A 13531-nucleotide genomic window follows, 5' to 3' on the forward strand; every position below is an offset into this window, starting at 1 on the left:
AACTTTGAGTTTCTTTCAACTTTTCCTGCTCAACCTATTGCTTATATCAAGTGTTACAGAACACTTGGTGTAGGAAAAACTGTCTCAGAAGTGCTTCTGGCATGAAAGAATAGTGTGTTCAGACAGATATTCCTGTGTTGACTTGTCTTGCAATTATCTATCAGCCTATAATCTGAAGCAGTTAATATTCTCACAGATTCTCTGGGTGTGTTTTTACTGCACATATGCAGCTGGTACTTGCAAGACAAAGTTGTAAACATTACTTTCGGATTTTCTTGAAAAAAAAACTGTTTAAGTTTACTAATTGCGTGTTTCTTCTTTAGTTATAGAGTCAAAAACACTACAAGGTGAAAAGGGAGAGCACAGTTTCAATGCTCCTGGAATATTTGTCATTGAAAATACAACTGTTGAATTTCAAAAGAGCACAGACAGGGAAATCATGAAGATCCAGGGACCTCTTGGAGCAGATTTCATTATCAAGGTGGGGTGTGTGAATGTACAAATCTGCAGAGTTACTGCAAGTACGTGCAGCACAGTGGTGGCTGTCCATCAGCGTGTAGCAACACAACAAAATCTTTTAGCTAGCAAGTAAGAAATCCTAATTACAGTCCAGAGATCATTTATGCCAAGAAAGTCCAAACAAATTAAAATGCTACGTGATTAATGTCTTTCCTGTGGTGGAAAGTACCACAGGATCTTTAAAGGTAAAAATGGCCAGGATTTTTGTTTTAAATACTGTTGGAAGAATAGGAGTATGACCCTGTGCAGTGGATTGAGCTAATCCAATTGCAGACTGCCACCTACTGAAGCTGAGCACTGCTTCCAGCAGCACCCTGCAATCTCCCTCAGACATTGCTAATCCAGCCACTGACCATTTCCAATCCTTTTAAATTTCCTTTCTATCCAGAATACATACCAGTGGCTTGCATCACACATCAAGATATTTCTAAGTAGGAACAGATCAATATTTGACTGCCAAAGGAAGGCACTCATATAGTTTGCTTTGGAAGTGACAGAAGTTTCAGTATTATCAGACCGCCTGGCTCTACCTGTCACATGGTAGAAATAGAATTTCAGTAGTTTTCCTTTTGTATCTCTAGTATCATGTGCAGCTAGACTTGCCTGACAGTATGCTTGGATCACTTTTAGACTTCTTTCTGCAGCAGCAAATTTAAAATTTTTTTGCTAACAAAGACATAAACCAAAAGAATACAGTTAAGAACTTTGCTATTTGAGGATAGATAATCTAGTGGTCACATTAATGCCTTGAATACTTTGAAAAACAAAGCACATTCATATGTTTGACTATTGGGAGCCTAAATTTAATAGCTACTCTAGACTTTCTAAGCGTTTTATGTCTGTTATCCTCTTACTCTGCACTGCTATTGTATATGAACTCTGTTTTGAAATGGCATGAGCAGTTGAGTACAGTGTACATGTGTGTTGTAATGGAAATTTCTTCAGACCAGGTACTCTGGATCAAAAGAGAGTGTGGTTCAGTTCTTCTTCTATCAACCCATCAGTCATCAGTGGAGACAAACAGAATTCTTCCCCTGCACAGTGACGTGTGGAGGAGGTAAGTAATGTCAATTCTTCAGGAGTGATAACAAATAAAGATTAAAAGGAGTTGATTTACAACCTTTATTCTGCATTTTTAGTGATTAGATATTTGTGTTTCTCTGCACACTGGTAATTCTTCAGGAAAATAAATGACAGAGCAGCAGCTAAGCAGGCTGGTTAAGCTGGTACCAGCATTGGGGTTTTTACATATTGTCACTAGAAGTTATGTTTTTCCATAGCTGATGTTCATTTGAATAAGAACATTGACTAAGAAATAAAAATGAAATTCAAAATGGAAAATTGCAATTCATAGTGGATATCTGGGGAAAGTTAGCAAAGAAGCATGGTGAGATTTTAAAATAAGAATAATCAAGAAGTGAAGAAGTACTTCTGGCCTCAGTAGTATACATGAGGGAGAGTTTTAGAACATTTAGTTGAGGAATTAGTTTTACAGAAAGCTGAATAAGTAAATAGAATTTAAAGAACATCTGCTATCAGTACTTTTGGCTGTCTGGTCGCAGACATTTAGTCTTGATGGTGGCTGGAGCAGCACATGTGGTATTGTAGCATCTACTCCTGGTTTAAGCACTGCAGCTTAGATGAAGTGTAGCTTCTCTCTGCTGCAGCTTATCCAGCCCACTGCTTGTCATGTCTGGTTCTGCAAAAAAAGTGTGAGCTCATGGCAGGAGGAGTGTTTGACACTGCAGATAGCAGTTTCCCTTCAGCCAGCATTTCCCAGGTCACCTGGAAAACAGACCAGGATGCTGGTGATATCGATACAGGGATTTTCTGGAGAGTGCAAATGTGGTTTAAATAGTTACTTGGGGCATGAATAAAGAGAGTGAGAGATGTTTAAAGTACAGGCAGAGTCTGGGGATCTTTTGAAGGACCATCCGTTTTGGCATTTGCACCTCCCTGTGATCTGAAATGCAGACAATATATGTGTCTGATATGTAGTCCCACAGGAAACTACTGTATCTTACAAGACACTTGGCCTCATGAAGAGTGATCCTTGCTGGAGCTGTGAGTGGCAATGCATATCCTCTGATGATTCCATCACACTGTGTTTATAACGTTTTTTTCCTTAACTTGTCTGACAAGGGAAGAAGTATAAAGCATCACAGTTACTTTTGAGGACTGCATGTAAACACTGGATAGCTCAAGGGACATATTTACCTTCAAAGGTATTGGCTCAAATCCAGCCTTATTCAGACTGCTGTTATGGCTTGAAAATTATAGCTACATGTCAATCTCTTTGAAACCATCCAGGGTGTTCAAAGCCCTCCCTGTGGCTGCTTGCCTATAATATAAAACTGGTACCTTTACCAGAGGGGCTTGGCAGTCCTCAGGGAGGACAGGAACTGAAGAAGCACAAAAACTGAGCTGCTCAGTCATGACAGTAGTATTGTCAAGAACAGCATGCAGGGAAGTTGTATTGCAGATTCCTGGCTTTAACTTATCTTAGAGTGGATTTAGTGTCCACATTGTCTGTTTGGCATCTGGTACTGGCAGTAAAAGAAAATGTTCCTCACAACAGAGATTTGGAATTAGAGCATTGCCATTCCTCACTTGGATGCTGCTTCTGTCTTTAATTTTGTAATCTCCATGTATTGGAAGGGGCATCTCAGAGAGCACAGTCAAGCTTGAATGAACAAGTGTGTTTAAAACTTGTTTCTCTTGTTTGCAAGTGACATTTCTTCTGTGTCCTTTCAGTACTTACAAGAAATGAAATGTAGATGCTGTGAGCACTGGAACTGCTTAGTTCTTTATGATTGTCACTGTCATGCATGATGACACTTTGGATCAGCCAAGAGACACACAGCTGAAGCCACTGATACATGATACTTAACATTTTCAGTAGGCACAGGGACTTGTGCTGTTAGTTTGTTGATTCGGTCTGATTTTAATTCTTGTGGTCTAAGATTTTTTTTCTTTGCACATACCAGAACATGCTCCTCTCCTCAGTTTAAGTCCAAGTAAGCTTTTTTGAATGAGTCTTTTTTTCTTAGCCAAAAAATAACCTAGTGGTTTATAAAACACAGATCCCTTCTTGCAACCAGTCTCCACACGTATTTTATTATTTGTTTTTCACCGAGTAGTTAGTTCAAGTCTTTTGTTGGCTCTTCAACTCGGAATGTTCTTGAATCTATTTCTTGGTTTTCTGCAGTTCCTTAGCAATGTTTTTGGATCCCATCTTCAATTCCTCTGGCTTTCTCTCTCAAATATTTATTTCTTTTAGCATGAATGACTGTTTAATATAGCTCTCCAACATTCTGGTAACTCCTCCTTGGAGGAGGGCAGTTATACATTGTGGAACATGTGCTAGAGCCATATGGCTTCATAGCTTTGCTTTCTGACAGGTGAGCTGGTGCAGTACAGGTATTCCTGCATCAGAAGGAAATATGTGTGCCTCTACAATTAGAATATTAAAATAATAAAGAGCTGGAGGTTATTTAGTGGTAAGACAGGTTAATATAGTTGCTGTGCTGAATTGTCTTAAATGAAGGTCTGATTGTGCATTTCCTGTTTCCTTGTTTAAAACCAAACCAAAAAAGGGTAAGACAGAAAAATAATTCCATGGGGAGAAAAGGCTGTTTTACTTTATCTCAGTTAATAAATTTTGACTTTGCTTCTACCCTAGGTTATCAGCTCAATTCAGCTGAGTGTGTGGACATTCGTCTGAAGCGTGTTGTTCCTGACCACTACTGTCATTATCATCCAGAAAACAAGAAACCAAAGCCCAAGCTGAAAGAATGCAACATGGATCCCTGCCCTTCCAGGTCTGTATGGCAAATAAGTTTGTGTGTGACACAGACAGCTACTAAGGAAGAAGGAGCTGTATTTACTTAATTTCAATTATTTTTATCTTGAAGGCTACTTACTCTTGGTTGGTTATTGTGTGTGTTAAAGGCTGATACCTCTGCCAGAAGATGTGTGGCACTTCTTCAGTGTTGCAGAATTTAAGATTTTGCTTATACGGAGATATTGTAAACATCAGTTTGCTAAAGGGCTAATTCTGCTTTGTCTGTTGCTGAGTAGCACAGAACTAGTGTGAGGATCTTGTGAGGTTGTGTGAGGAGGACAGAGGGTTTGCCTACTTTTGGATTTATTGATGCTGCCATTCAGAACATCTCAACAGCCAGACAGAAGCTCCAGTCAGTGCAAGTTTTACATATGGTTTAACTTGGTTTATTCATTTGCCTACCATAAAAGTTTGATTCTTCATTGGTACTGTAGTGTTGACAATTTAATAATTCAAGTTTGGGTCTATTTGTTTGGGTTTTTTAAAACTAGGCATTAAAAATAATCATTCCACGTAAATATCCTTTGGTACAAACGCCACAGGATATTAGTGCCAAATTGTAAAGGCTACAGTACACATAAATTGTATTGAATTGCACTACAGTATTTCAAACTAACTTTTGGATTGTCTGGTGAGGTTTCCTGGCTGTGCTAAAGAATCTTAAAATAACATCACAGTATCAAGTCCCAGAACCTCACATTAATATGCCAGCTGGCTGAGCTAGAGTTATATGCAAGAAAAGGAAACACTCTCAATGGATTTTATTTCCTATAGCTAAACTGTCCATTTCCTTTCATTCCTGTTGAACGTAATCGTTGATAGTGACCTTTAACAGTTATAGATGTGGAGACTTTCAAGAGCTTTTCCTGGAGAGTTGATCACTCTATGAAGCAGAAAGACTTCAGTAATGCTTGATGGCAATGGGTGCCAAATGTTCCAAAGCTGGAATTGGAAAATTAGGGGAAAGAAAGGGTGTAATTATATTTTACTTTGCAAATTTAGTTTATACAGCCAGGAAAAGGAAAGTACTACTGGATATAATACCATGTTTCCTAGCATTGGAAGTAAGGCTTTATGCCTGCTCTATGCTATGCAGTTCAAATAAACAGCTCTAGAAGGGTCCTAAGCAGCATTCAGAACCCATCTAAGATGAATTCTGTGATGTATTTATCTCACTGACACTCATGTCCCTCAGGAGTCTTTGTTACATATAGAAGTATGTGAATATTTTTTTGTTAATGAAGTAACACAGACCTAAAGGGTCACTGATAATAAATTTCTCTGCTGGAGGCTTGCTCATTTAATATTTAATGGTGGTATGAAATAGAGAAGCTGTATGGTGAATAGTTCTTTATCCATGCAGAAAAGGTAAGATTATACAAGTCATAAGGTTTGCTATAAGGCTCATGGGTAATGAAGTAAGATTCCTGCTTTTCACATTGGGGCTTGCTTACCTCAAGCATGATCACATAAAAGTATGTACTTGATGTACAGTCTTGGGTATGAGAAATAATGATGCAATATTTATTTTTTTTGACAGTGATGGATTTAAAGAAATCATGCCCTATGATCACTTCCAGCCACTTCCTCGGTATGTATAACCAGGATAGCATATGTGTCAGCTTTAGCACAATTTCACTGTAAATATACCGCTTCAGTACTTAGATAATGGAACATATTTTGATTTTTTTTTTCTATACAGGAGGATAAGTTTACAAGAGTCCTGTAAACATCTCTGAATCTTGTGATTTATTTTAGTGTGCTCTGGATGATTAGCTTAACAGTCAGAGGTTAATATGCTCTTCTTGAAAATACCAATGTGAAGTCTTTAAAATAAACAGTTGTCCCCCTCGGCCTTCTCTGGCTGTAGTGCTGAGAAGAGCATCATTAAACTGCACGTATGTCTTGAAAGGTTTTTCTTTTGATAGTGGATGGGCTCTTATAGAACAGATCTCGCTACATACTGGATTCTGGAAATTCTTTTTCTCTTGAGAGGTCTGATCCTTCTTCTCTTTAGATCTACAGTCTATTTATTCACATCAAAGATCACATGTCACTTTCAAGATACCAAATTGTTGAAATATCTGTTTCCTTAAATTAGGGCATCAGAGAACAGTTTGTTACTTTTTTTTTTCTTTTTAACACCTGAATCAATTACAAGGATTTAAAACTTCTCAGGAACTCTTAGATGTTTTATAAAGAATGTTAGGATTAAACAGTATTGAGTCACATTTGCTTTTAATGTAAAGAATTATAGTTGAGTTAGTTGCATATTTATCTGAGTTGGACCTCTGCTTTATTATGTCATGCAATGAATAATGTGTATTTTTCTAAAGAAGTAAAGATATGAAGTAATAAGAATGAAATCATAGACTTGCACAGCTTAGAGGAGCTACCGATTACAGCTGATATAAATGTAATAGTTTATTTCTGTAGCAATTTGTCCTTGTGGATCTGCTGTCCTGTGATGTACTTTGGCCTTCATACATAGATGGGGATTTTTTTTCCTCTATAGCTTTATCCTTTAGAGTTCTCTAATTGTATTCTGTGTCTCTCCCTTGCCATTTCTTCTGCCAATGCCTTTGTACTTCAGATCTCTCCTGGAACTCAGCTTAATGTATTTACAGGAGTATTTCATCTTCTGAACCACTTAGGGCTAGGAGACCACTTGGAAGAGAAATTTAATCCCCCTTTCTGCGCTTTACTGTGCTCAGCACGTTTGCATGGCACTGTGGTGAGATAGATTATGTCTGTGATAAAGCTGTGGGCAGGATCTCTTATTTCAAACACTAAGAACTACAGACCAAGGCCTGCCTCGTTTCAGCACCTCGGTGTGCTCTGTCAGAAAGCATCGTGGTCTTCCTTGGGTGATGCTTCAGAGGAAGGACTGTAAAATACCAGGCAGCCAAGCAGGGCTCAGAGCTGGTGCCAGCAGGAAGGAGAGGGGAAATGGGCTGTGCTGTACTGGGAGGATTCCTAAGGAAACACCACAGAGACATAGAAACCTCTTCTTGCAAGAATTGCTGAAAGAAAACAGCAGCTGAAAGTTTGACTCTGGTCCAGTGTGGATGCCAGTGCTGCTTCAGTGCAGCAGGATTTGTCTGTGCTGCTGCCTGGGAAGGAGCTAAAATGCATTACCCTGTGCTGGCTCTGCTTTCTTCTCTTCTCTTACTTGTTTCTTGCGTGCTGACCCAGGATGGTTCTTGCAAAGCGGGCAGAAAACCAAAGTCCAGGATACATAGTGGAGCAAAGCTGTGCAGACTGCTTCACCTCCAGCAGCAGTCCCACCTCACACCTCCTCCATAACACCAGGCCATGTGGAGGCTGCCTTGCGGTCCTGTGCTGTGCACCCCTGCTTTCCCATTCACACGAGGAAGTTGTGGGAAAGTCGTGGTGCACACCACAAGATCTTGAAAGAGTTCTCCTGTGGCTAGAGTTGTAAATGCCCCACTGAAATATTTTTACAGATGGAGAATTCTTTTGAAATAAATAGAAAAATTTCCCAGGATGAAAATTTTCTTTTAAAGCTTTTGGAATGCCTCCATTTATTTCAGACTTGTTGGACTGTTGAGGATCCCTTGACAGCTGTGGGTTCTGGAAAGTATCTCCTTGACTGCTTGCCCAAGACCCCCCTTTTCCCCAGTAGCCATGGACCTCACTCCATCTTGAAAATGCTTGTGGGAGTGTAGGATCTGGAGTGTGTTTGAAACTGATGAGATAAAGAAAAACAACTATAAAATTTCACGCTATAAACACTTGCAAGCCTTATATTACATACAGCACAGCGAGCCTTACATCTATAAATCCATGAGCTGCTAATTCATTAAATAGTTAATTGCTCTTTAGCTCCTAATTTTTTAAAAGAAAGTTAGTTAACACTGGCCATTCATTTAAGTCAAAGAAGGGTATAACTCTTGCTCTTCAAATGCATTTTGTTATTGTTATATGATGTCAGGATCTCAGCACACAGATTTATTCAGAATGCTTTTGAGTATATATTCCATTGTTGATGTCCCAAGGCTTGCTCTGTGTTTCATACTCATCCTTCTGTTGACCTTAAGCATGATTAATATGTTTTTGTAGGCAGCTTAATGAATTTCCTAAAATAAGAAGTGTCCTTGGTTTGCCTGCTGCATCATAAAAGTAAATTGCTTAAATTTACCTTTGATTTATTGGCCTTTGCTTCATTGAGTCTGATAGTATGACTTCCTTTTTGATAGCCATGTTGATTACTCTTGATTAATTGATTTTGGTGGGATATTGTAGTCCTTGCTAAGTCCATTGTTCAGAACAGATACAGTTCTTTTCATGATCCTTCCTGAGCCTCTATAGTAACAGAGATAAGGTTTAACTAACCTTATTGGTGAGCCTTAAGATGTACTGTAGGACTCAATCATTTCCAAGGGCTTGGCTTTGATTCTGGAGGGTGATGGAAAGAAAGCAACAGATAGGAGGTAAAGGGTAAGGAGATAGTGGGGGGGGGGGGGGGGGGGGCGTCATTGGAACCTGCAGGCAAACACTTTGATAGAAGCTTGTTATGTTTAAATGTGACAAGAGCAGGACATCATTGAAGTCAGGGGTTTTTGACAGGTAATTGCTTAAATATGCATTCATGCTAATAGGTGAAACTTAGTTTGTAGCTTAAAAACATCCATGTCATTCTCACTTCAGATGGTGCAACGTTTTCCATCTTTATTGTAGTTAGGTCTAAGATTGTGAATAGATGTCTATTTTGAAGATATTTCTTCCCAGCAGATTGTTTATCATCTCTCTGTTGGAGTCTACTACCCCAGAGCTCTGCTGATTCACAGGCTTTTCTAATCCTAAATTTTCCTTAATCTGTGCATTGCCCTGCTGCAGGAGCAATCAGCTGAGTTAGCCAAAGCAGCTGAGATGGATGAGCAGCAGCTTTTGCTTGAAGCAAGCTGGAAAGTGTGAATACAAGGTCATTCAATGGCATTTTAATGAGGATGGGAAACTCTTGCAAAACTGCAGTCATGACCAGCCAAATGGTACCTGCCACAATTTAATTTAATTGCAGGCCTTATGGATGAAGGCAGTTTGGTATGAAATGGCTGGGTTGTCCCAAAGTATTAGAAATCACATAAAAATTGCTTCAGGAACAGATTTTTAAGGGTATTCTGAATGATGTGAGCAGCGATGAGCCTGTAAGTAACAACACCCTCAGTCAGGGCAGCCAGATTTGTCTTTGCCTTTCAGACTTCATAGGATCTTAAATACAGGGGCTTCTTGGTGTCTGACAATGGTAATAAATGTCTATGTGATCATGCAAATTAATTGTCAAAAGTATTCAGTTTAGATGATTTAGACTATTTGAAAGTAAATTTATTCCAGTAATCAAACTCAGTATATTCAGTTTCTAACTTATATATGAGAATAAAAGTTGAAATATACTTACATTTGCAGTTCTACTTCTGATTTTGCACATGAACTTAAGCCTTGAATAATGCAAGGTAGGGCTCCTAGTCAATGTATTTGTATAACAAGGAATCCAGCAACCAAACTACCAGTAAACTTTAATTTACACTAAGGCTGGACTCAATATTTTGCATTTTTAATAGATGTTAGTGGAATAAGAATGAGACTTATGAGTTTTTTGGTTTTTTTTTCCAGGTGGGAACATAACCCGTGGACTGCATGTTCAGTTTCCTGTGGAGGTGGTATTCAGAGGAGAAGTTTTGTGTGTGTAGAGGAGACCATCCATGGAGAGATATTGCAAGTGGAGGAATGGAAATGCATGTATGCACCAAAGCCCAAAGTCATTCAGACCTGCAATCTGTTTGATTGTCCAAAATGGGTGGCAATGGAGTGGTCTCAAGTAAGTTGAGAAGTAATTTGGACCTTCAGTCTTGTTTTCTAAAGAAAGCCTCTGGTCTTGTGTTACCATGTATTTATTAGCACAGGACTATTAGAAAAGTATAGCCCTGAAAGATAATCAATAGTGCTGAAAAAAGTTTGCTCTCAGCAGTTCTGCCTGATAATCAAAACGTTGCTGTGTCTTTTGCAAAACGCAAAAGTAAAATTCCTTGTGCCTCTTGAATTCCTGCTTTGCATGGAGGAGAAGTTAGAGGTCAGGCCCCTTTGTAGTCAGGTCATTTATGTCTCAGCTCTTGATAAATGTAGTATTTCACTGGCTGTAATAGTTAAAGGCATGTCTGTCTCAGGGGCTGGCAAGTCTCTAAGGGTGATTTTCCAGCATTCTTACCTTTCATTACAGTAACAATAGCCTAAGCCATCTTGTCCTGGCTGTAGTTACCTGATATGGTCAGGTCAGCACTCCTGTAATTCCTTAGTTCATCCAGATGACATCAGTGACACGAGAGTGTAGAAAACACAGCTCCCCTCACCCAGCCTTGACTGAAAATCACCACTGTGAGAGAGTGCATTCTCAGTGCATATAGCCACTTTTATTTCAGCCTGCTGCCAATCAGATAAGCGTCACAGAACCCCAAGAAATCACTTGCATTCCCAAAACTTAGCCTTTTATTCCCCAGCATCAACCTTTCGCTTATTCACCTAGCAATGCAGGAGCAAATTCTTACATCTCTGTGGGAAAACTTCAGCGAACCCCTCACTGCTGCTCGTAGCATCCTTCTGAGCAGTGTGTGCAAGTGCAGCTCTGGCAGCATGTCCTGGTTTAGGGCAAATTTGGGAAAAAACCTGTGGAAGGAGCCCCCAGAAAACAAACTCCCATGGCCCCTCCCCTCCACACACCTGGTTCGGGAAGAACTTTCTTGGAGAGGAGTGGGAAAAAACCCTGTTTATTTAACAAACAAAACACTCCCCAGCACCAAAAAATAAGCAATACCAGATGACAAAAAAACCTCCTTCACCACTCTGAAGAGATGACAAATCCAGAAAGTCTCTCCTGGGAATGATGGCCCGGGTCTGGGTGCTGGGGATTACTCTCTGGCACTGGGGATGGCTGCTGCAGATCAGAAAATGCAGACTCTTGGTGTTCCTCGGTGTTTCCCAGGTCCCAGTGCAGAGGAGGTTGGAGTGATATTCAGGAAAGGTAAAGGGAGAAAAAAAAAAAAAGTCCAGGGAAAATAAATTGGGCTGCTTAGCTCAACTGACAAACAAGCAGAAGCAAGAGCAAGCAAGCAAGGAAAAGCCATCAAGCCAAGCAAAGCAAGCACTTGCCTCTTCTAGATAGCAGACCATGGTGGGGAGGTGAGCCGGCTGATAACAAGACAGAACAAACCTTCACTTTCAGAGTCAGCTCTGAGAGCACAGAACACAATATCAAACATACCAGAACACATGATTTGGGGTACCAGCACCATAACGCTGCCCAAGGCCAGGGCAGCGGGCTGAGCTGCTTTGCCTTTCAGAGTCAGCTCTGAGAGCACAGAACACAATATCAAACCTAGCAGAACACAGGACTGGGGACACAAACCCCATGACAGCACCCGAGGCAGGGCAGCGGGCTGAGCGCTTTCTGTCCCGCAGTGCACGGTGACCTGCGGCCGGGGGCTGCGCTACCGCGTCGTGCTCTGCATCGACCACCGCGGGCAGCACGTCGGGGGCTGCAACCCGCAGCTCAAACTGCACATCAAGGAGGAGTGCATCGTGCCAATACCCTGCTACAAGCCAAAAGGTAACTGGAGTTTTGTCTGCGCCTGTTATTGTTTTACGTTTTTGTCCAGAGAATTAAAAGCCCCTGGTAACCTTTTTTTCAGAAATGCCAGAAGCTGGAATTTACTAGGATTTTTTTTTTTTTTTTAGTTTTGGCAGAAACAAGCACTTTAATTACTGGTGCTAGGAGAAGTGCCCTGCTGATATTTTTTGCTGATAATGTGGCCAGACTGTCGTGAGGTGAACGTGCCAACTAAATCTATATAGTCTGGTCAAATTGGGAAAACCAGAGTTAATGAGCTTAACACAGAGACGAGAAGTTGTTCAATAATACTTGAAATGGGAGTGAAACTCGATGTGTATCACCTAGGATGTTCTTATTTGCTTTAAATTAAATGTGTTGTCCTAGTGTCAACATTCTCAATGTGACTCAGCAGCTCATTAAGTTTTACTCAAACTACGTTCCTTTTACCTTCTCTATTTTTGCATATTTAAAACAAAGAATGGAACTCAAACAGCATGATGAAGTTTTCTAGTAAATTTTGTGTTATTATCCTCTATAGCTACAAAAGCATTAGATCAATAAGCAATGTAAACTGTGAAATTCTGAGGCGATTAATGCTAACAGCTACATATTGCTTTGATTCTGAAGAAATTACTAATGTTTTGGGGTTTTATCCTCTACCAGAAAAAAGTCCTGTAGAAGCAAAATTGCCATGGTTTAAACAGGCCCATGAAATGGAAGAGACCATCACAGTCTCAGAAGAGCCAACGTAAGTATGCTGCCTTTTACAGTGAAGAAACATTTCCAGTGTGTTTTACAGATCTCTGGAATGATTGTTGCTATGCAGTTTGCTTTGACAGTTGGCCCTCCATGGGAGATGAGTCCTGTGGTGAGCTGTTCCTAATTTTACATCTCAGTAACTTTGCTTCTGGAGCTCCTGTTCTGGATGATACAGGGCTACACTACTGCAGTGCCCCTGTATCATTCAGGAATTCAAAGGGATCTTGATTTAACCCAATTAAGCCCTAATTAATGCATGTGGAGATGCTTCGACAGAAATAAATTAAGTTAATTCAGTTTTATCCTGGTTGTAGCTGTCTACCTCAAGAATGTAGTGGTGGTATTAAAACTTAAGAGGTACTTTGTAGGGTTGCCAGGATTTCCTTGGGGGGTGACACCAATGCATAAAGTGAGAAAAACCTGCTGATCTCTGTGCTTAGCTGCATCTATGGGGGTAAGTTGTGCTATTTTACATGTGTATATGTGTGAAATAACATCTGGATTTTGTGAGTCCTCTTAAAAACTGATGAGGTTAAGCCTTGCAAGTCCTGAGGATGAAAGCAAAACTTAAATCCAGCTACACTTGTTCCTGACCCTTGTATGTTAGGGCATCCACACAATTCCTTATATCCCCTGTGTATATTTCATACACATGCACAAACACACACATTTATTTATATGTGTAATATATTCAATATATAGGCATTAAAGTATTTAAATTTCTAATAAGTATTAGCTTTGTATATGGTAAGATTTTGAACAGTATTTTATTGTACTGTGTTGAA

General features: G+C 39.9%; 1 protein-coding gene across 8 annotated transcripts in view; it reads left to right on the top strand.

The window, feature by feature from the left end:
* Positions 1-13531, top strand: part of ADAMTSL3 (ADAMTS like 3) — a 178225-nt gene that overhangs the window by 117575 nt on the left and 47119 nt on the right. For all 8 annotated transcript variants that reach the window (XR_014957531.1, XM_085588300.1, XM_085588304.1 and 5 more), the window contains 7 exons: positions 324-481; positions 1465-1576; positions 4202-4340; positions 5904-5954; positions 9998-10202; positions 11837-11984; positions 12651-12735. Coding sequence is in view for 7 of the 8 variants with exons in the window: in XM_085588300.1 (XP_085444426.1) it covers positions 324-481; positions 1465-1576; positions 4202-4340; positions 5904-5954; positions 9998-10202; positions 11837-11984; positions 12651-12735 (898 nt within the window). In the remaining variant the exon portion in view is untranslated. The remainder of the gene's footprint in view (positions 1-323; positions 482-1464; positions 1577-4201; positions 4341-5903; positions 5955-9997; positions 10203-11836; positions 11985-12650; positions 12736-13531) is intronic.

This window comes from Lonchura striata, chromosome 10, assembly GCF_050655825.1.
Source record: "Lonchura striata isolate lonStrDom1 chromosome 10, ASM5065582v1, whole genome shotgun sequence".
Taxonomy (NCBI): Eukaryota; Metazoa; Chordata; class Aves; order Passeriformes; family Estrildidae; genus Lonchura; species Lonchura striata.